The 22,549-nt window shown below is 41.9% G+C and overlaps 1 protein-coding gene across 5 annotated transcripts in view; it reads right to left on the bottom strand.

The window, feature by feature from the left end:
- Nucleotides 1-2,528: 2,528 nt before the first annotated feature.
- Nucleotides 2,529-22,549, bottom strand: part of sipa1l1 (signal-induced proliferation-associated 1 like 1) — an 83,685-nt gene continuing 63,664 nt past the window's right edge. For all 5 annotated transcript variants that reach the window (XM_020628022.2, XM_065963509.1, XM_065963506.1 and 2 more), the window contains 14 exons: nucleotides 21,552-21,650; nucleotides 20,586-20,761; nucleotides 19,979-20,266; nucleotides 19,489-19,638; nucleotides 17,965-18,098; nucleotides 14,795-14,892; nucleotides 14,025-14,521; nucleotides 11,821-12,006; nucleotides 10,789-10,969; nucleotides 9,703-9,937; nucleotides 9,331-9,501; nucleotides 8,884-8,995; nucleotides 7,606-7,684; nucleotides 2,529-6,973 (listed from right to left, as the gene is read on the bottom strand). In XM_020628022.2, the coding sequence (XP_020483678.1) occupies nucleotides 6,830-6,973; nucleotides 7,606-7,684; nucleotides 8,884-8,995; nucleotides 9,331-9,501; nucleotides 9,703-9,937; nucleotides 10,789-10,969; nucleotides 11,821-12,006; nucleotides 14,025-14,521; nucleotides 14,795-14,892; nucleotides 17,965-18,098; nucleotides 19,489-19,638; nucleotides 19,979-20,266; nucleotides 20,586-20,761; nucleotides 21,552-21,650 (2,550 nt within the window). In that variant the 3' untranslated portion in view covers nucleotides 2,529-6,829. The remainder of the gene's footprint in view (nucleotides 6,974-7,605; nucleotides 7,685-8,883; nucleotides 8,996-9,330; nucleotides 9,502-9,702; nucleotides 9,938-10,788; nucleotides 10,970-11,820; nucleotides 12,007-14,024; nucleotides 14,522-14,794; nucleotides 14,893-17,964; nucleotides 18,099-19,488; nucleotides 19,639-19,978; nucleotides 20,267-20,585; nucleotides 20,762-21,551; nucleotides 21,651-22,549) is intronic.

Here is a 22,549-nt window from a genome sequence, read left to right as displayed (position 1 = left end):
TGTGCTGATGCATGTATAACTGTATGATGTATTTAAAGTGCCATGCAGGATATTGTTTGCAGTCATTTCCCTGAGCAGTGTTAGCCAGCTAGTGTATGGAAACAACAAAACAGTCCAGGTGGGTTTGTGTCTCTGGCAGTGAGAGCAGTTAAAGGGCAATCAGGTGAATCAGTCTGATAGGGGAACAATAGGAGCCTGCGGCGAACAGAGTCCAAATCCCAGACCTCTCCCCTTGCCTCACTGCTGAACACAATCACACTGAAGCTCTGCTGGAGAAAGTTTATTAAATCCAGCTCCCCTGCGACAGACAGGGAACTCTTGTTATTAGTGGACGGACAGTGGTAAACTTAAAAACCAGATTTTGGCCGTGGCTCTGAAGATCAGAGTTAAATGCAAACACTAAAGTGTTTAATAAAACCGACAGAATCCAAAATATATTATTTAATTCGCTATAACAAGGCCACGCAGGAAGAAAAAGGCCACCTTGCGCAGGAAAACAAGTCTGCTCCAATAAAAGATCGCATTAGGGGACACATTTTTGGAGAGCTGAGCCACCCTGGACAATAATCTTCTTATTTTTACAATATTTCTGGGCCATGTTCACGTTTGACAGCTGAAGAATCTTTGAAAACATGGAAGGAGAAAGTGGGAAACATTTGGAGGAGTGAGTGCAGGGGGAAAGTGCAGTAAAGGGCAGAGGGTCAGAGTCAACCTCGAGAGCATCCTCTGTATGAGGGCTACACGCTCCATCCATCCACTGAGCTAAACTGGCGCCCAACCCTGGATACAGTTTAAATCCAGTCGGTGAAACATCCTTTCCAGCCAATCCAATCTTTGTTGTTGGCGTTTACAGCAGAAACTCCGGTTTGCATCCTGTGCCAGGCAAAAAGATCCATGGAGCGTTTTCTGAGCTGTTGCCCAAAGGTGGATGCCAACACTCAGCCCGGGGCCACAACAAGGTGCTGAGGTGTCATCAACAGGGTTTAGTAACAACCAGCTAGGCAGCCCACTGCCTTTGTGAAAGGTAGGGAGAGGTAACAGCTACATTCATTTCCAGTAGGGGGGCTCAATGAGAAAGAAATGACTGATGAAGGTTGACCACAGAAGACCATCGCAGTTAGTGCTGCAAACTCCTCCCAGCCCCCCCGGGTATATTTTACGCAGAAAAGCCTAGGGAGCAAATTTGAGAACGCAGCAGGATATAACCTCTAGCAATTGGGAGCAGGTGGTGATGTTTATTCCCTGTGATCGGTGGACAACCACAGTCTGTATGCACACGACTGGTACGATCTCCATGCATGTATTTAAACCGATGCATTACTGTATTTTTTCAGCTCGCCAGTAAATTCTTCTCCGCTCTTTTGTCAATATTGTGATTATGTTAACTACACATTGCATTGATATAAAGGCAAATATTTTCATTATAGCGTCACATAGTGGACTGTGTTGCTTTGTCTGCCATTGACGTTCTTTCTGCGTCATGTCTCGTCTAAAGAGACGCCGCGCTGTGAGGTGCATGTGTGAACTACCACATCAGGGGGATTTCAGGGCCAGTCGTCCTGAAATTCCTGAGAAGATTTCAGGAGAGGACATGTCAAAACATCTTGACTTATCCCTGGAAAGACTCGATGAAGAAGGCCTTTGAGAGGAAGAGAGCCAAGGAGAAGAAGCTGGTGTACAAGACTCAAAGCAGGAGATAGGGGGACTGATGCAATCTTCTCTAAGAACTCGTGCAGAGGTTTCGTTGGAGACTTATTCTGCAGGGTCGTCGAACTCCAAAGAGAAACGATACTGCCCTGCAGGATAGCCATCGAGAAGCCCTCCAATGTTTCATAGAAGGCTTTGATTCGGCTGTGGATCGAGCAATCTGTGCCTGATCAAGGCCAGATGGGTCGCCTGGGTGACTGATATCATGAGCCTGGAATCACCCAATGACCACAGCAGCCATCACTGATGATAGGACCATGTTTGTATAGGTGTATTTTGAACCTGGAAATCTGATTTTCTAATATATGTTACATAAAAACAATTACACATGCAGTCTATACATTCAAAAATATTATTATGCCTATTTTTATCATTTTTTTACACCTCTTCCTCCAATGTTTTTGTTCTCATTGTACATTTTTGTTTTATCAAACTTTCCTTCTTTTCTTCTCACCTTTAATGTGCTTCTTGTTTACTTCTGTAGAAAATGTGTCCTTTTAAACGGCTTTAATAAATCCACTGCTAATCTTAAATTAGTAAAATGATCCCCATGATTTCAATCATCTAAACATCACTTTCTGAAATAACTTGGTGAGTGATATGAGTCACAAGAAGGAGGCAGCTATCCTGACTTAATGCATTGTAGTGATCATCCACAACTTACACAAATGCATTTAGGTCAATATTGGAGATTTTAGACACGTTTGTATGTAATATGTTTTATAAAAAAAAAGGAAAAGGTGTCACAGGGAAACAAACGATCAAAAGTCAGTGATAAGAAAAAAGCTGTGGAGTGCAGAAACACAAACAAGTCAACATCATCACAAATCAATACAGCATTTATTTATTTCAGAAACTTTAATACTGTGATCACTGCAAATGTCTTTTTCATACCTTTACATTTTACAAAGACAATGGATCTGGGATGTAAACAGTATTTTTTCATTCTGTGCTTGGTTCTGTGCTTTAATCTACAGTCAGCGCTGATGACTGTTTAGTTTGTTCTTCTGACGGGAGGAAACTAAACAGATCATGACACAGCCGTGACTGAGCTTTGTGAACGCCTCCTCCCCTGCTCCTGATCACTAACCTACAAGTTGTGCTCGACAGAAACCCCGGCAGCCAGCTCTCGTCTGATCAGAGGTGCTGGAGGAGGAGGAGGGTTCTGATTATAACAAGGGAGTAAAGTCAAGCGCCTTCCTCTTTGATTTTCAGGAATTAAACTGGCAGCAAAACTACAGAGCAACATCAAGACACGATTGCACAGGAATGGATCAATTCGCCCTTCTTAACCGCAACATGTCAACATGAACCTTTTTTTTATAAAACATTGTGCAAAGGTCATTAAAAATGAAAGATATTACAAAATGGAACATTTGAACATGGGAGCGTTCACATTTCCCTTCTACAAAGCACCGAAAAGAAAAGAAAAGCACTGTACAATAAGTCATCGTTCACACTGGAAATAACTGGACTGGTGTGTGTGTGTATGTGTGTTAGTGTGTGTGTGTTTGTTTATGTCTTTGTATTTATCCAACATCCAACTTGATGCACACTTTTAAAGATTCAAGCAAAACATCTGCACTGCACAGTTTGTCATTTGGCCATACTTCATTTGAGATACAAAAATCCGGACCACTTTTAATATACAATAAAATATGAAACATTACCTAACAGATTATTATGTATGTATCGAGGTGTGAGGATTCGGATTAGAAATCCAGAGTTCATGGCAAACGATTTCCACCCATCTGGAATGTTTTTGACTCTTAAGGTGTTTTCACACATGCACAAAACTCCTGAGAATTTCCCCAAATTGTCAGAGTGAGCTGCGATGTGTGAATGCAAACAGACAAATGTTTCGCCAGACTTAAGCAGACATTTTTTTTCTGCCAGCCCCTCAGTAAAATGTCCAGGGTGAGCAGATGTCTGAACGCAGAAGGAAAAAAATCACCGCGAGTCAGCGAACAGGGGTGATAATATAAAGGCAATAAAATGTCATTTCACTGTCGGACTGAGTCGATCTGTCTGACATCTTGAATTTCCTCAGCGTCTATTTTACATCCCCCCCCCCAACTCCTGTCAGACAGAGAAATCTTCACACTGTGAGGGAACAAGTCTGGAAGATTTCAGGGGCAGGTTTTCTGAAAAATATTCTGGATCTTTTCAGGAGTGCATGTGTGAAAACAGCTTTATTTGTGTGTATTTTGAGGCTTTCACATTATTTGATGACTACCGGACTTCACTACTGGCCACTTGTTAAACTGTTAAAACTACTAAATCATGTCACAAAGCAACATACTTGAGCTTTTTCACTACGCACTGAGAAGTGGTAACCGTCTAACAGACTAAGCTGAGATTCTTAGAACAGAACCGAGACTTTTCTACATGTTTTTTTTTTTCCTTTTTTTTTTTCTCAAAGCATCCACTCAATTCCCTACAAAACTGCAGAGCTGAATGTGAGTTAAAGTAAACATCATATCTCTTTTAAACTTCGTTATATTCTCTTTACATTCAGAATGGGTGCTGTTATGTGCCACATGCTGCGATTTACAACTTAAGAGATGCGAACAGACTTGAAGGGATTCAAAAAGTTGGAGAGTGTTTTTCCTCAAAGGGCTTTGATAGATAAGGTTTTAATGGATTTAAGGCTTTCACCACGTTTGTGAACAACATCTTCAACGACCTGAATCAACCCCTACACTTTTGTTGTCTTGTTAAACACATAGAGCTTTGTGATATTACAGGGGCCAGCTGCACTGAGAGATATACTGCATGTAACTGAATTCAAAAGGCACACACACACATACCGTCACATTTTCATGCACTTCACACACACACACACACACACACACATGTCCCTGTGTCTGGAGGCAGGGCAGCAATGACTGTGTTCAGTAACAATATTCATACAAGCATGAGAAAGAGTCACTCCCCCTCACAGCAGGTACAGATTTTATTGAGTCTACAACTGTGAGCGTGAAGTTGGGTAAAACTATTAATAATGAATATGAATCTGAGTTTGTGAGTGTGTGTGTGTGTATTACCAGGTGTGTTTTATTTTTTCAGGATGATGAAGAAGAGCCTTTCCCTTTCATCTGCTCCCCAGGTGCTGTTTCAAAGGCACGTCCCTGCTCTGCCTGGGAGTAAATGACCAAAATAAGTGACTGTAGGCACAGCTGGATAGACTGATGTACATTCACACAATGACAACACACACGGCACAGCAGCTCCCTTTTTATCTTTTGTATTTAAATCCTAACCAGAAAGATGCCATTTTTGATGACCTACTTTCTCAAAATATCCTCTTGTTTAATTGTGAATACTGAACCTGAGGAAACGACGGATGTTGAAATGTGAGCACACACACCCACGCACCTACGTACGAGAACACCTATGGCCTGCTCCCTTTATCAAAAAAAAAAAAATCAGCCTCCGATTGTCACTCAAAGCTGGAGTTTTGTTTCATTTGACTTTCTTTTCAGAGTGTGGCCTCCTTGGCCGATGTCTGATTGAGGCGTTTGGAAAAATACAGAGTGACTGGCAGCACATTAAATAATCATGACAGTTCCACTGGTCACCACTAGAGGGCACTGTAAGCAACACGACAGCAGGCTTGGGCACCACAAAATACAACAGAATACAGAATAAAAAGCAATATAGTCAGGCTTTAGCTAGAATTAAGAAAGAAAGCCATTTAAATAATATAGCTAGTGACCTTTTTTTCTTGAGGAACTAAACACTGATGTCAGTTGTACTGTACGAAGAGAACAACTTATTTATTGGAATTATAATACAAGAAAATAAATTAACCCAGGAAAAAAAAAAAAAGTCCCCACTTTTACTTCCTGTCCTGATGAATGTCTCTGTCATCATCTTTACGCTTGTTCTCTGTATTCCAGACGATGGGATGGTAAACAAAGTCCTCTCTTTGTTTTATCCGAAAGACGATGGAGGCTCTGGTGCAGACTCTTCAAAACTTCGTTTCCCACATCGCACTTCTTCCCAGAGTAAACTCTCCCTTCTACTTGGGAGAGCCTTGAGTCCCAACTCCTTTCTATTGCTTTTAAGACACATACAGTCGGGTTTGGACCAAAGCACTCTGGAGATCAGTCTTGTTTTATGGCACCACATGCCGATGGCTTATAAATATATTCCTCCTTATTCAGGTTTGTGCTGTAGAGACGGGCAGGATGCTGTAATCCAGATACGAGTGTCACAGAAGAGAGGGGGAAAAAAAGGAAGAAAAAAAAGAAAAAGAAAATCACTGTACAAATCCAGGTTTCCCTTCAGTTCAGAGGCAGATTGACCTGCTTCCATGGCGGTGGCTTCAGTCGCTGTAACCCTTTACACGTCAGAGGCTCTTAAAAGTGAAATCTTTAGTCGCCGTTAACCCGTGAAGGATATGTTGTCCTGTGGCTTCAGATTCGTTATGCGTTTGTTTTTGTTTCAGCCGACTTGGAGAGGCTGGGGGTCACAGATTTGTGCGTACCTGTCTGTCTTTGTGTGGCGTTTAAAAAAAAGAAAAAGAAAAAAGAAATCACTTCTACCCTCTGCTGCGGTGAGTTGGTTTTCGCACAAATGGCCTTTCAGAGACGCTGGGAAACGTTTGCAAAAAGAAGAATTCAAAATGTCGGATATCTTTCTGCAGGTTGCCCTGGAAAAACATAATCATGTTTATGGAGAAAAGTGGTGGCAAGCGGGTTTTCTTATGATTCTTTCAATCAGGAAGAAGAAAAACTGAATGAGGGAGGGGGAAGGGGTTCCTTTTGGTCGGCAATTTAAAAAAAGGAATTTTGGCACGAGATGAAAGATAAATTAAACAATGCTCTCCAGGTCCTTTGGAGAGTATCGGTTAATCCTTCATTACTGACACCCCTTGTTTTTTTTTTGGGTCTCATCCTGAGAAGTTTAGCAAAGGGTCTGTGGAGACTAGTCAACCATGCTACCAGCTGATGTTTGAAGCCAATAAAAAACAGTCAGAGGGTTTTAGCAACAGACTAGTCTCCATTGTTCTCGTGGAAAGTTTCTCTCCCCTCTGTCTCTCCATCCAGACTGCGTGTTGTTGTTTAATGCAGTTGTGGTAGTGCGTGTGTGAGTTGAAACGTGCAGCAGGTCTGAGTCAGTTCATGTCGATGGTGTTGAAGACCCACTCTGTGAACTTCTTGAGCTTGGCGGCAGAGGTCTGCGACTCCTCCTGCAGTCTCTGGTTGTCCTCCCAGAGCCTCTTAATCTGAGCCTGCAGCCTCACCTTCTCGTCACGCTCCTGTGAGACAAGCAGGAAGGGTCCACACGGAGAATGGAGTTAAAATACACACTTCACTTTGGTAAGAAAATAATGGAGTCAGTGTTTCATAAATACAGCCTAGATCAAATAAAAACACTCAAGATTCAGCATAAACACATTACACACCATATAATCAAGTCTGTATCTATTTAGTGTTTACATAAACCGCGCCTGCAGACACTGAGTCACAACAAGATTAAACCTGTGGAAAGAATTTATAAGGTGATATTGTGAATCTGCCCGAGGCACGGGTAGTGTGCACGACGAAAAACACTGAAAAATATGGGGAGATTTGGTCAACGCTGTCAGTGAGTGGAAAGCTGTGGAAAGTGTGTTAGTCTGGAAGGTGTCAAACTGATCTACTGATACACTCAAATATACAACTCAGACCCTTTTTTTTTTTTTTTTTTACACTTACAAGCTACAAATATTTAGGTTCCACTGTACACAAATCAACCAAAGACTTTTGTTCTTCATCACTTCTTTCATTTGAATAAAAAAAGAGAAGCCAAAATGTATCTTTCAGCACACAGTCAAATTTGAAAACTTGCAGACAAAAGGTCTCTACACACAGCTAAAGAATGAGCATATGTTTGCATTTTCTCCCCCACCTTCTTCAAGTCCTCCTGGAGCATCTTCACCATGGCCTCCAGCTTAGTCACCTTCCTCTCCAGCCCTATGTGACCCTCACTGCAGGAAAGAACAAGGCACATTGTTAGGCTTTGTTTACACACTCCGTATGAGAGTGGAAAAGGATGTACAGTTACAATAATCTTGTCCTAAAAGCTCAAATTTAACATGACCCTAAAAGGCTGGGATGTATGAACTAACAATAAGACAAAAAACGGACCTACTGCTGAAGCCCTAAGCTGACATGCATCCATTATTTGAATTACTCAATCAAACAGAACTTGATGATATTTAATTTGTAATTGTAAATGTCAACCCTGCAATCTGAGAATTAGAAGAGTTAGTGAGTTAGTGAGATTCAGCCTATGGGATCATGAATGCTTATAACAATGTCTTCATCAAATATCTGAAACGTTAAAGCCTGGAAGTGGTAGACTAATGGATCGATGAGGTAATAATAATAATAATAATAATACACTTTATTTATATAGCACCTTTCCAAAACAAGGTTTACAAAGTGCTTTACAGGATAAAACAACAAAATCATTAAGTGTTAATCATAGGACAGTAATGTTGCTTAAAATCGAATCTGTCAATATATAAAATACTGCTGTCCTAAAATTAAATATATCTGTTCATGAATGAATGAGTATCTTATGTATGTAGTATTTATCTACAGAAGCCCTAAGCAGACAAGCATCCATGCATTCAGTTTACTCCGTTTTCCCAAGATAACAAGGACCACTTATTTATCTCATTATGTTATGTCTCATGATAAATTAATTGCTGTTATCTCAAGATCTCCAACTTCATTTTTTTGCCATCTCGGGGGAAAAAAATTGATTATCCCATTAGAAAGGATTAATTAATCCCATTATCTCAAGAAAACAAAGCTGGTTTTCTTGTGATCGCGGGCGATCTGGAAAACAAAATAACAGGCTGTTCACTGTGATGGGCCAAACCACAACATGTCATGCTGTCATTTCCCAACTAATGAGGTATGTTTCTATGTTTGTTTGTCTTTTTGCAACCCCTGGGGTACGAGATAAATGAGAGGAGATCACTGGAAAACAACTTAAATCAACTTGTTATCACATGAAGACAGTAAATTTAATGTATGGATGCATATCCGCCTAGGGCTTACCAACACAGCAGGACGATCTAATGATTTAATCTTTTAGAAGTAGCTCTAACAGTTACAGGGACAGCCTTCTGTTTGTGAACTCTGTTTTCTTTCTTTTTTGAACGTATGATGTTACCTGGAGGAGGGCCGTGACAGAGGAGCAGGCTGCAGCTCTATGTGGGGCTGTTGGGGACTGGAGGCACCGCTGCTTCTGTGGTTTGCATCACCAAACACATAACTTCTCTGAACTGAAAGAAAAAGAGACATGAAGGCAGTTGGAAACAAATCAAAAGATATACGGTAAGTAAAAAAGTTGAAAAAACACAATCAGCAGAAACTGCACCATCCTACTCCACAAAAGAATAGACAATTCTATTCTTAACGTAACAAATAGACACTACAGGAATGGAAGACTTTTATGAGATTCAGCCTCTGAGCCCCTTTGATGTTTTCTTCATCTGTACTCCAGACTCATAATATACAGAATGTCATAACTCTAAGTTATGAATATCTCTATACGAGGTGCTTATTTCCTTCTTTAAAAAAAAAGGATCTGTGTGCACTCATTTCTAACTGCTGATACCGTAGTGTGTGCTCCTTTCAGTCTCAAAAGTGTTGGCCACATCCACCAGGTGTGTCCAGTCTAAGGGGCTGCCCCTCCCTGAAGACGGAAGGGGCATCAGCTCCTGAGGGAGGGGTCCACGATGCCGTTCCACCAAATCCACCAATGACGTGTCAGACGCTGAAAGATCACCTGTGAACAGAAATACAATCATGGCAGTGAAACTTCTGCTATAAGTATTACATCAGTAGATACTCACCTTTTACTTCATCAACATCTGATTGCATAACCTTAGTGTACAATTACAAACAAACCACAACGCCACTCCCTTGAATGTAAATACAGTCCATCTCTAAAGGCAAGAATACCTACGACTCCCAGCCTCCTTCTTACCGTGTAGTTTGACTCCCAGCTTGTAGGAGGGCCGCCGGAGAGGAACACCGCGGGTGGTGGGTGAGCGTGGGAGGGTGGAGCAGCTGAAGAGAGAATCAGCACCGAGTCCCTGATCTGTCACAGAGTCGCCCAGTGTAGGTAGGCGCTGACCGCGGTAGATACTCTCATCTGACAGGGTGCGATGGAGCGAGCGGCGGCGGTTCAAAGGCTGGCCCGGCGGGGACTTCTGGCCATGCTGTAAATGAGAAATGGAAATGATGGCAAAATATTTATTAATCATAACTACACAAATAGGTTTTGAATAATGACTACTGAGTGCACAAATGATGCGGATGTAGCCTGAAGTCCAGAAGTCAAGCCAGTGCCTCTACATGCATTGTTACTAAAGACCAGCAGGGGGCGTCTCCAATATATTGCACAGTGCAGTCAAGGAGCAGATACATGTAAAAGATAATAAACCTTCTCTTCAGTTAAATACTAACTACAGAAACATTTCCCTAAAAGGTGTATGTTATCAATCTCTAGTTTTGTCAGCTCCAAAACAGCATGAAGTACATTTTTTAAAAACTAGGGTTCCATTTAAAGAACAATAGAGGATTTGAAGGGTTTATCTCAGGGCATTGCTACAAACCAAGAAAAAGTTGTTGTCATTCCATTAGGGAATTTAAGGTCTTAAAAAGTTGTGTGAAACATTTAGCTAAAGATGCCACAAGTACAGTATAAATTGCCCCAGTTACTGAAGTTACAAAATGAGTTTGTCATGTCTGGTCTACTAATAATAATTTAATAATAAACTAAACCTGGATGTGATGTAAGAAAGTCTGGATGAGCTTGTGCAACGTATTGAGGTTTTCAAGTGTTCATATCCTATCACAAAGATCTTTGTGAACACTGGTCTCTTTCATTGGGTATTTTGTAAGGAGCAGAATCACAACAACCTAATCTTTGATCAGCCCGTCCTGATCTTGTAAGATTTCAGTGATAACAGCTGTTTACCTTTATCTGTAGTTATATAAGTCGATTCATCAGAAAGCTTCACTGAAGTATAGAGACTGTTTCTCTAAAAAAAAAGATTCACAAACACACATGCAGACGTGTCTTTTCCTTGTGTCTGCGTGGGGCTGGGGGGCTGTCTGGAGCACTGTGTCTCTTCGTATCCTCCTCCATGGTGGACTTGGCATGCGGCTGCGGTGAGTGCATGTCCCGCAGAGAGGGCCTGGCTGCAGGTGTGGGTACAACCTCGACTCCACCTTCTCCTGGAGACTTCCTGAAACACACATGAACAAAGACGAACAATTTAGCAAACACGATCATGAAGTGTAGATAATTAAGTTAAAAATTAATAATAAAAATGATGTCATCGTTCAGCCTCCATAGAACTTTCAAACTGCGTTCAGTTCCTGCATCACCATTTCAAGCCTTTAGTGTAATATCATCTTCCACCACAAGGGGGTAATCAAGTAGTACGCAAATTAAGACTTCAATAAGACATTGACAGGAAAGCACAGTGGGTGGACAAATAATGGGATCAAATACAGGCTCATGCAACAGCTTTACCATAAATACTATCATTCTAAACCTTGTGATGTTTAATTCTGTCGGCGCAGTATGTACAGGGATGCAGGGAAAAAAAAGATACTGCATGATGATATAACAACACAGTCACCCCCTCTCACACAGTCCAAACATAGATGCAGCATTATAAGCTTCACAAAGACGATACATTGAGCACCTTTTTTGATCGTAAACAAACTGTAAGAGGTTGTAGATCCTTGGGAAGATTTTGTCCTTACCTCGCAGGACTTGGTCAATTTATAAAAAGCTGCATATTTACAGACTCTGCATTTACCTCTAATGTAAGCACTTGAGGCTAACACTTAGAATAAAACGTATAACAGCCTCCACCAGGACTTAATTGCACTGAAATAATGGCATCATTTTCAAGAACCATCTTCTGCACCCATGAGCAATGCCATCTAAACCCCACAAACTGTGGTGACACGATTAATATCATTTAACTTCGATTTTTTGCAAAGGTGTGCAAAACAAATCCACTTCTGGGCTTATACGCTTATAATTAAAGACTCAATTAATTGTTGCCTATGATTCTTTTCTTACTTGCGGGTGTCTCCGAAGTCGACAGAGTTTATTGTGGATCCGGGCTTCCTCCAGCCGATCAGGAACTTGGACTGAGCTCCCTGGCGGGGGTAGAAGCTCTTGGGCCCCGGGGATGCAGAGGACTGCGATGAAGGGGAGGTGGCTGCAGAGGAGGACTCCTCTCTCGGGGAGCTGTGGCCTGAGTGCCTGGTACAAAAAAAGGGGAGCAAAGGGAGGCGAATGAAAGGGGTTTTTCATCATTTCAACACACCACAAACACAAGATAAGGGTACTGATCTAAGATATACAATAGTTGCATCATAATCCTGGGATGAACACAATCTGAAGTCAATAACACAATTATTTTTACAATGATTCGAGAGGAGAATTGAAACAAATGTTACTCTTGGGTCATCCACTAATAGTTAGTGAAGAATTCTAATTATCAGGAACTCTCTGGAAATCAGAAATGACTGAAATACAGATAACAATGTATCTCAAAATATCACCTGGCTGTGGTCAAGCAAAGCTTCACAATCACATTTCAGATCTCCTTCCTATCCTCCCTACCACCAGAACTGTGACAGAAAACAAATGTAGCTTAAATGCTGGGCAGACGATGCCCCCCCAATGAACTGTAACTCTATCTGAATTAAGAACAGGAAGAGTGAGACGCCTGAGCTCTCTCAGGCTCGAGACACCGGCTCGGCTAGGAAAAGTTGGACACGTGTTCCACATTTCCTGAGGCCTAATGTGGAAAGATAAGAGGGAGTTGAAATGACTCCCATGCTTGGTTTGCAGGAAAGACATATTGAGAAGGAGGTGGTCTAATGTATGTTCTTCTTGGGTGAAGAAATAATGTGGCTTGAGTGATGAGAAGTGGAAACATGCTGCGGAGGTCAGAGAAATGTGCTGTGATGACAGGTGACAAGTGGAGAGGGTGAAATTTGCATTTAAAACTGAAAAGAGTTAAAGAAAGAAGATGGAATTCTTCAGAGAAATAACATGTATGCTTTGTGCATTAACATTAAGTGCTAGGAGCAGTGATTTTAAAGCTGGATTCTAGAGTATGATCTTAGGCTGTTGGGTTTTGATTGTTTTTTTTTTTTGTAACTGCATGTCCTATGAAGGTAACTGAGACAGAATAAAAAGTATTTCTTCAAACAGAACACAAACCGTGCCTGACGTGTATCAGATGCTGACTGAACCTCAGGCAGCAGTGTGTATTTTAACCGTAAGCTGGGATCGAACTTTGTTAAATTTGCATTTTCAGTGTTTTAGTAAGAAGCACAGAAACATTTTTTCTTGTTAGAATTTGACAGGTTACATTTGAAGCAAAGTTGTCAACTTGTTGAAATTAATAACAATCTATCTGTATAAATAAGTGAAAAGTGTACACTATGTGTGTAGCAGCAGTCTTCAATATTTAAGGCGCCACCCCAAGGCCAGAAGGGTACAAGAGAACCTCAGTGGAGGCGCACGGTGAGAAGAAACAAACATTAAAATGTAATCATCTGGTTATCTAACTTCTGCAATGTATGGGGCCAAATGGATTGATTTCTAGTAACCACAGGGAGAGAGGAGATAAAGATGGTGTAAGTGTGACCATTGGCTGTTTGTACAGACACAGGGTCAGATTAAAAAAATGTTTGGCGGCTTTTGCGCCCTCTAAACCTGTACAAATGAGTCAAAGAGACTCCGGCTGATTCAGGCAAAGATTAAAAAAACTCCAAGTGTGGCAGATCAAATAGGATCTCTGTGCTCTGGTGTTGTTCTTGTGCATTTACATCAACCATGTGCGGCACAATCTGCTCCTCTGTTGTGAAGGGGGGTACCATTGTAGAAAACTTCTAATTCAACAACAGTTCTACAACTGTAATGTACAGTTTAAGTGAAAACATTACCATCTGCTGAGAGTTGGTCGTAACTGCATATTTATAATGGATGTCACGCTCAATCTTTCCAGTGATAGTGACATCAGTTTCCCTGTAGACGACTGCAGCGTGCAGCTGTTTTTATGTTCTTTCAGGGGAGGCTCACTTTACCACACTTTAAAAGCTCCTGGTCTATAGGGATACTATTTCAAGTGTTTAAACTATTGCTTTAATCTTTATCATTAATCATTTTTTGTTGGTATAATCTATTTATCATTAAGCTGTAAACTGTTACATACTACTCTCTCTTCCTCCAACATAAACACTTCCACCACAAAGACACAGACGGACCTGGAGTGTGATCCTTGGTCACTCAGACTGTAGGTGCTGCTGTCTCTAACGAGGAGGTGAGTAGGTGGGGTTCGGCCTGTCCCATCCATACTCCTCTCTGCTGGAGGCCCGGGGGACTCAGCTGCAGCAGGCGACCTCTCCAGCATCCTGCGGCCTCCTTCTGTGGGACTGTGCCACGGAGAAGCCGTCCGCTCCCTGCTCTCCCTGTTCTCCCTGCTTCCACTGGGAGCCAGCAGTGAAGTGGTGCTGCCGTGATGAGAATGAGGATGGGAGTGATGAGGAGCACCGTAAGAGCTGGTATCGATGCCGCTGTCGGCCGACGCCCCCTGGAGGTAGCCTCCTCCTCCAAGACCGTTGGGCTCCGGTTCCCCCTGCTCGCCGCTGGTGCCTCCACCCGTTCCCATGTCGTACCATTTATCGCTGTCACTGTGGCCTCCACTGGACGCGGTGCTGGAGAGGGTGTTACTGCTCGAGTGCCCGGAGTAAGGACCATCAGACTGCCAAGAAAATCAAGAAGTGAAAGAGTGAGGGAAATGATGATCGAAAGAGGTTTCAATGTTGGTAAAATATCTGTATATAATTGTATCTGTCAGAAAAATGACATCAAACATAAGAAAATATAATTAATAACTGGTTTAAAAGAACTACATATACATATTTTATACAGAACAAAGAAACTTTCACTGCCCCTACATCTGAAAGAATTTGGGTTACAGATCATTCAGGCCTATACTGTGACTTAAACTGCAGGACAGGTTGTAGAGACCGACCTGGCTGCCCTTCTTGGGTGACACGTGGATGACCTGTTCCTGCCTCTGGATTCGGGGAGCTCCAGAGTAGCCTTGACCAGACTTTGAAACTGGTGCCTCTGCAATAAAAAAAAAAAAAAGAGCAAAAAACACAGCTAGCGTTAGCGGTGACAAACACATGCACAGAGGCCGCCTACGGCACAAACAGATGACTTGTTGATGATTCAAGAGAGAAGTTGTTCACTCTTGTTTTCTTATGTGTATTTTGCTGCAGCAGCACTCATGCTTCCAGAAGTCCCCAAATGCTGACAGTTGTTTTTATCCTGCCTCTTTCGTGTCCACGAACATTAAACCCCCCCCCCCCCCCCCCCAAAAAAAACAAGATCACTTGTTGGTGATCAAAACCAACACACTTCAAACACAAATTTGTCCCCAGACAGTCCCTGCTGGCTTTGTTTGTTCAGGGCAGGCTGTGATGAGTGAGGTAATGTGTTTTTCGTGTCCTGAAGTGAAACTCGGGGTATAAATGGGACTGTTGTGTAATTGTCAAGATATTATGCAACAAGACACACAGAGTAGGCAGCTAATGACCACAGCACCAAGAGAGGAAGAGCTGAGGGTGGTATCATAACATCTGCTGGGGTGAATTTTTGTAATATAGTGAAACCCTCCATATCTCGCTCTGAATATTCATTACTCTGCATAGTTTTCTGCTTAGTTCTCAGCGGAGCGGCCCACAGGGCTCTCTGCACTAATTAGACATGGCTGCCTGTGTGCATGCCAGCTTGTTTGAGAGCCTCTCAATGTATATTTCAGTGTATACATCAATTTCATTGATTATCTCTTTACAAATGGCGCCTGTCAGTGTGTGTGGGATATGTTAAGGTCACACTCACTTGCCCAAGCACGTTTGATCCCCACAGTCCAGTTCATTTGACTAGTGTGAGTGCTACGATTCGTGCTTAAACATGGAACACTTCCTTGGCCCTGGCACAGTTTGAAGAGATGTGCTTCAGCATGGTACGGTTGCTCATGCACAACAAGCACACAATGTGGACACGAAGTATAATCAATCCCCGCCTCGATTATCGAGAAATCCTGCAGTGTTTGTATCTGACTAAAATGACTCAAAATAAGCCACAAAGTCATGCTCTCTGTGTTGTTCTCTGATGTGAGGACTCGACCGCGCTTCACGAGCCCACCTGTCTTGTAAAGTAAGCACGCTTCATGATCATGTAAAGTCATGCATGTGTTGTACAATAAGAGAGATAACCGTGCTCAGGCCCCGTTAGTCCTGGAGCAGTGTGAGAGCAGGCCAGCTGGGAAATGGGGAAGGGGGACAATCGTGCTTCAGCACATTACAGAGTAACTGTGCCTAGTGTGAGTGCGCCCTTAGACAGCATGTTACTTTTTTTGTTTTCATAGTTGAGTTGTTGGAAGCAGGACAAATGGGCAGAGGTAAGGATGTGAGCGACCTTGAAGAGGGTCAAATTGTGATGGCCAGACAAACTGGTCTGAACACATCTAAAATTTGCAGCTCTGCTAGTATGTGTTCCCAGACTGCATCGGTCAGTATTGTGTTGTGACTTCTTCCCTAAGTATGCCCATGACTAAGCTTTTAAATATGTCCTTGTACCCCGAGTTTGTGGGTAGTTGTCTGTAGGCTTTATTGAAGAAAAACATTGCCGTACATAGAAATTAAATTCACGTCAAGTAGCGTTTTTCTACATCTCACCACTCATTGCATGAACTATAAACAATCCGTTGGATATGAAAGGAACATTTAGTAAATTCTGACTAGCTAGAAATGTCTTACAGTAATTACTAAGACTTGAAAAGTGTCGGTTAAACAAATACAGTCCTGTTTACGTTTGAGAGACAAAAAGTAAGAGCAAAAGTGAGTCTTCTGCCCTCTGCGTGACTCATGTTATTTCTGGACAGTGCACAGCCACATCATCATTGCCGAGGACTTAAGGGTCAAGGGGTAAAAAAGAGAGGAAGAGGACAGGGCAGAAGTCTAAGCCACAGAGACAGCAGAGCAGAATGTGCAGGGCCGGACATTTGGCTGACACAGGCCGAGCTGGCCCAGAATGCATTGTTCCACCCTGACCAATAAAGACTTAAGTGCTATGAACGACCACAAAATGAGAGCTCTGGGTTTTTCCTCTGTGATTGTGGCGGTTAAGAACAGGTTGAGGGCACGGCAGAGAGCAGGCTGGTAAACATTTAACCAGAGAAACATCCTGCTGAAAAATCAGAGGAGCGGCAGGAGGAGTGTTTGTGGTTCACAGAGAGCGAGCTGGAAAAGAAAAGGAAAACTCCAGAAAAACATTTCATTGGAGGCTACTTGTAATTAAATGAAAACCAATGAACAGGAGAATAAAAAAGATGAATGAGAGGCAAACATAAGCACAAATAGAGAGTGAGAAACGGGCTGAATGGAGGAAGGGAGGGAAGCTAGGAAGGAAGGAAAGGCACACAAAGAGAAGGGTGGCAAACTGTGCTGACAGGAAAAAAAGGAATTTCTCCCCTTTTATCTTTCTCTTTTATTAAACCTCAGAAAAGAGTGAAAAGTGCCTCTCATTATCTTTCCACCTCCTTGTCTATCTGCAGAGACATTAAGGTATTCTCAGTGATGGAAATATAATTCACGGCTTAAAGAAAAGGCAGGAGGAGGAAGAGCAGGGGGGGGGAATAGGGAGAGCAGCGGGGTGAAAAGTTCTGTTCAGTGTGGAAGCTGTCAGAGTCGCTATCTCAGCTGTGGAAAAACTGTCGTTAGCAGCAGAGGAGGCACACACAAACACTACACACACTCTTCAGGATACCTGCCATTTTTAAATCTTCACTCCCAGTCTACTCTCATCTGAAACTATAGACATCAAACATGGGAAGCCAGAAGCAGATAGCGCCATCTGCTGATTGAAAAAGTGTAATGGAACTTTGTTTTTTTGTTCGATCAATTTAAATTGTCCACATTTGAATCACGAGGTCTCATTACATCACTGATATATGGAGCCCATGAATAATAGCTGCAACAATTCTGCGGTTAATGGAAACCCTAATAAACCAAACTTTCTGAGGACACACTTTCTCTCCATGCCTTTCAAGAGTGATGAGCCCCGTGCATTTCCCCCCCCCCAAAAAAATCACATAAATATAACAAATCCCTGCACCCCACAAGATTAATTCACCTGTTGAGCCTCTTTCAGTTCCTCCCCCTTCATCCATCCTCGACCAATTGGGAGTGGACTTTCCGCTGGACACGCCCTCTCCAACCACCTCTCGCCTCTCCCCGGACATTGGAGAGTGGCGGGGGGCTGCAAACCTGGCAAACGAAGAAACAAGCAGGAAAAGAAGAATAAATAAATGAGGCTTTTAAATGAGTGTTTCCACTGATTAAAAATGCAGAGCTAGAAATGACACAATCCAAGAGTTAGAAACATAATACATTTTCAGACAGGATGCAGTGGGTGGGGAAAAAAAGACGGTCTGTCAAGAGCATTATCATCGACAAAGACACACAAATGCTATTACCTCAGTCTCCAACACTAACGTCATACACTGTTACAACTGTCAAATGAATCCACTCACAGGCCAAGCACTGCAGTATTAGAACAAAACCAATCAAACATGGCCGAGACTAATTGACTTTTGTTTCCTTGAACGCTTGCATGAATAAATTCTACAAGGACAGCAATATAAAAAGTACAAAAAAGAGAGAGAGAAAAGCAGTTTAATCACTTTAAAGGTGATTAACAAATGTGTTTTTTTACCATTAGTATAATTACGCTGCTATGCCGATGAAACACAGATCTATTTAGCTGCCAAGCCAAAGCGCTCAAATGAACTGTCCTCCCTTCATTATTGTTAAGCTGCCCCATAAAAAATGATGTCACCCAATTGTGTCCTCATAAACTGTGACAAAGCAGACTTTTATTTAATTAAACCTGATAACTTTACCACAGCATGTGTTTAAGTCTATTGGCTCTTTTAATAAAATGTTAAACATACCACTAAGAATCTCAATATCATCTCCAAGTATGTGACTTTTGATCATCATGTTCCTTAGCTTGCCAAATGCCTTTTAATCCACTCAGACACTCGTGCATTTATGGGACAATGCATGTGTAAAAGGAGCTTCAATTCCAAAGGTTTGAGATGGATTAAGGATCGGAGATGTTTTGAGGACAAGTTGCACCTTTTCTTTATAGCTCTTGATCTAAATTTTTCCTGCCATCCTCCAAGAAAAAAAGTGAGCGAGAAGTCAGGGTGAGCAGATTTGTGACCGCAGCAGGTATTTAGGAATCATCTCCACAAGCAAGTGGGCAGGGATTTTATATGGCCATGAGTGAAAGGGCACCTCTGGAAAATGTCGAGGGAGGGCTGTCCTGAAATGTGTGAAAAGAAGCTAGAGAAGCCTAATCTAGTGACCGTTTTAAACATCTTCTACAGTCAATACTAATCTGTATAGATGAGCAATCTTGTAGATGTATTAAAGCTCTGCCTTATGTTGTGATGTATTCTCTAATTAATTTGCTATATTTGTGACTTTGTAACTGTGTTTTGAAAGACACAGTAAAACAGCAAAAAAAACTTCTGTGTAATCCTACATAAACACGGTTTTCCAGTACAATAAATGAGAACTTGCATAAAGAAATGCTCTGAAACAAAGCCAGTCTCAAGACAAACACAACCCCCCCCCCTGGCTTCCTTACTGCTCAGGCATGGACTTCTGTCTCCAGTGAGCTGAGCTTCCAGAGGCATCAGTGGAACATGACAGGTTGCTTGGCGAGCTGCGATTGTGAGGCGAACGACCCAGTGCCATGGAGGAGGCCAGGCTATAGCTCTCACTGCCTGGAGACATCCTGGTAAACAAATGAACAAACACACAGACACATAGGAAGTGTGAGAATTTAAAGAGACAGGCGCATATAAGAAATAAAGGAAGAGGAAATAAGCAGTCAAGCTTTGTAGGTGCAAAATGTTTTAAACATTGCTACATTGTGAGGACAGTTCCCACACAGTCTGAATGAAAAAATAAATAAATCCATATACCCAGAGCAGACTCTTGTGTGCTTTGCAGAAAAAATAACCCACACAATTTACTGTAATTTAAGCTCAAACAAATAATCACACTCTAGTATTTCACTCTTTCAGAGACCTAACACATTCTATTGTAGTAATCCATCTTCAGTGATATCTGACCTCTTTGGGTCCAGGGGTCGGCCATCGCTGCTGACGCTGCGTGGGATGACTGCGCCCCTCTCCAGCCTCTCAGCTGACAGGGTCTTACCCACTGAGCTGCCTAGGCTGATGGCCCGGTTGGGCTGGTGCGGCTGTGGTGACGCAGTCAGCGACTGCTGGGGGCTGCTGGATGTCCTCTGCCACTTGTTGTTGTTGCTGCGGAAGGGGAACTTGTATTCAAAGGAGCCGCTATCACTGCTGCTGCTCTTGTATTCGGACGCAGGCATACGATAGAGCTCTGAGCAGCCCCTGTAGGAGAAGAAGAAAGGTTGTGACACATAGTGAGGAATCAGACAGCTTTTCTTATTTCATGGCAGGAAAAGATAAGGTTTGAAATAAGGTTTTGTGACTTTTTAAATATCCAAATAAACTAATTTAAGAGACTCATCTGTACTTTTAAATGACTTAAATAGATTCTGAAGTCAGGCACATCTTGTGATATTGCTGAACTTCTGGTATGAAAGAACAGTAATTCAGTCGTATGTATTTTCTCACAACCAAATGAAAAGACTTTTAGCACAAGATCTTACAGTCACTAAAGCGTTGAACTTTGCCCATCCAAACCTACCTCCGTGGAGTGGCGTCATCATGCGGCGGGATGATGCTAACACGGACGGACACTGATGTCCGCAGGAGGTCGATCATCTGCTCGTGTGTCAGCGTTGCTACGGCTACTTTGCAGATTTCCACCAGTCTGCTTCCCTGCCGCAGCCCTGCCTGCCAGGCGTAACCGTACGGCTCAACCTGAAAGATACAACGTTTGATTGTTTATTTTAAGTCTTCTGTGTTGTCTTATCTGGACCCTGAATCTGTAATAAAAGTTTTGATTGAACAGATGCAGATGTGAGATGCAAAGTGTCTATCTGTGGCAATAATGTATCAAGTGTTTTAGGTAGTTTTATCCACTGAAATAAACAAATACCTCTCCTTTTTTTCTATTGTGTTAATTACAGCAAACCATGACAGATAAGTAACAGCCTGAGCCTAGCTTATCATATTGTGATATTATGCGATAAAACACAAATTAGAGATATAAAAAATTATGTAAAAGTAAAAAAAAACTACAGCCATAGTAATCCATAGTTTACAAGTGTGGTCTGCACAGTACTGTAGGAAGTAGAGACACAAAAAATGTTATATGTCGATTTAAACGTAACCCTGTAAGTGCTAATTTTTACTTATTACAGTTACATTTATGCCCAATTTTGAATAAATGATGGCCAATTTTGAAAACAACAGATGAATAGCTCTCTGCATGCACTTCCAACAAATTAACAAGGAGACTGTTTTATGAGATGGGCCCTGATTTATTAAAGAAGAGAGTAAGATAGTCTAGTGGCTTCCCTCTCTCAGTAGTAATCTGCTTTCTCTTTTTTATAAGTAGTAAACACATAAAGCTTTAAAACAGAAACAAATCTGATTCAAAGGAAGACTAAAGCTGATCAAGCTGATTCGCATCTACTATGTAAAATTCATCCCATAACCTTGATTGTTTTAGAGTGCAATTTCTTGACAGTTAATGAAAGACAGTTACCTCAGCCACGATGCCTTCGTAGTTCACATGGAAGCCGAGCTGCCCCAGGCCATTTCGACGGAGCGTCATCTCTGATGTCTCACAGCCCTTAGTCAGGGACTGGACAGAGGGAGGGCAGGGAGGTGCACCAAAAACAGATGGAAGAGGAAGTGACAGCAATGATCAGAGGAGAGAAGATGAAAAGGAACCAAATGGGTCAAAAAGGTGGGGAGGATAAAATAAAGGAGAGATGGGGACATGGTTGGGGAAAAAAAGAAACATAAGGGAGGATAAAATCAGGTGAAAATCAACTTATAAAGAAGACTGAAGCACATTGTTATGTAGGAGAAGTTGTTTTTAATAGAGTGCTGGAACTAATAATGTCATAATCTGCATATTTTCAGATCTGCATTAATTCACTCCGTAAGTACACAAGCTTCCTCTTTTATGTTTAAGAAGTAAAACAACTTAAGTGATCCCTCAGAGATTTATGTCCATGAATTAATATGTATTACTACAATATAAGCAGTAAACCTTTTGACTTGACGGGAGCGCTCATGCATTTCTACATGGACAAACAGAAACACAACACAAACACGCATACACACACACACACTCGACAGATTACAATGGTGTCTTTTGCTGTAACACTTAAGACGGTGTTGGCACAGAGATGAAGCGTTTACAAGAAACACTTTTAAATGTCATGTTTTTCATTTAACCATGTGTCTCTATGCGCTCAGGTGTGGCGGGGGATGTTACAAAGAAGCCTCACATCTTTATCACAAGCAGTGACGTAGAAAAGAAGAACATGTTTAAATATCTGAGACAGGGTCAACTGTCCAATAACCAGTGATTGGACAAAGGATTTTGTAAAATCAATCCTCCTTCCTGACGACTTTTACATTACGGTTGGTTACATCGCATCGCTCTCTCTCTCTCTCTGAGGCGTCCTATGACTTCATTGCACCTTTGATTTCTCTTTCTTTTTCTGAACAGGGCGTCTATAGAAGTCAAAC

This window comes from Labrus bergylta, chromosome 15 (assembly GCF_963930695.1).
Source record: "Labrus bergylta chromosome 15, fLabBer1.1, whole genome shotgun sequence".
NCBI lineage: Eukaryota > Metazoa > Chordata > Actinopteri > Labriformes > Labridae > Labrus > Labrus bergylta.
The sequence above is the reverse complement of the archived record's forward strand: the minus strand, read 5'-3'. Positions and strand labels throughout refer to the sequence as shown.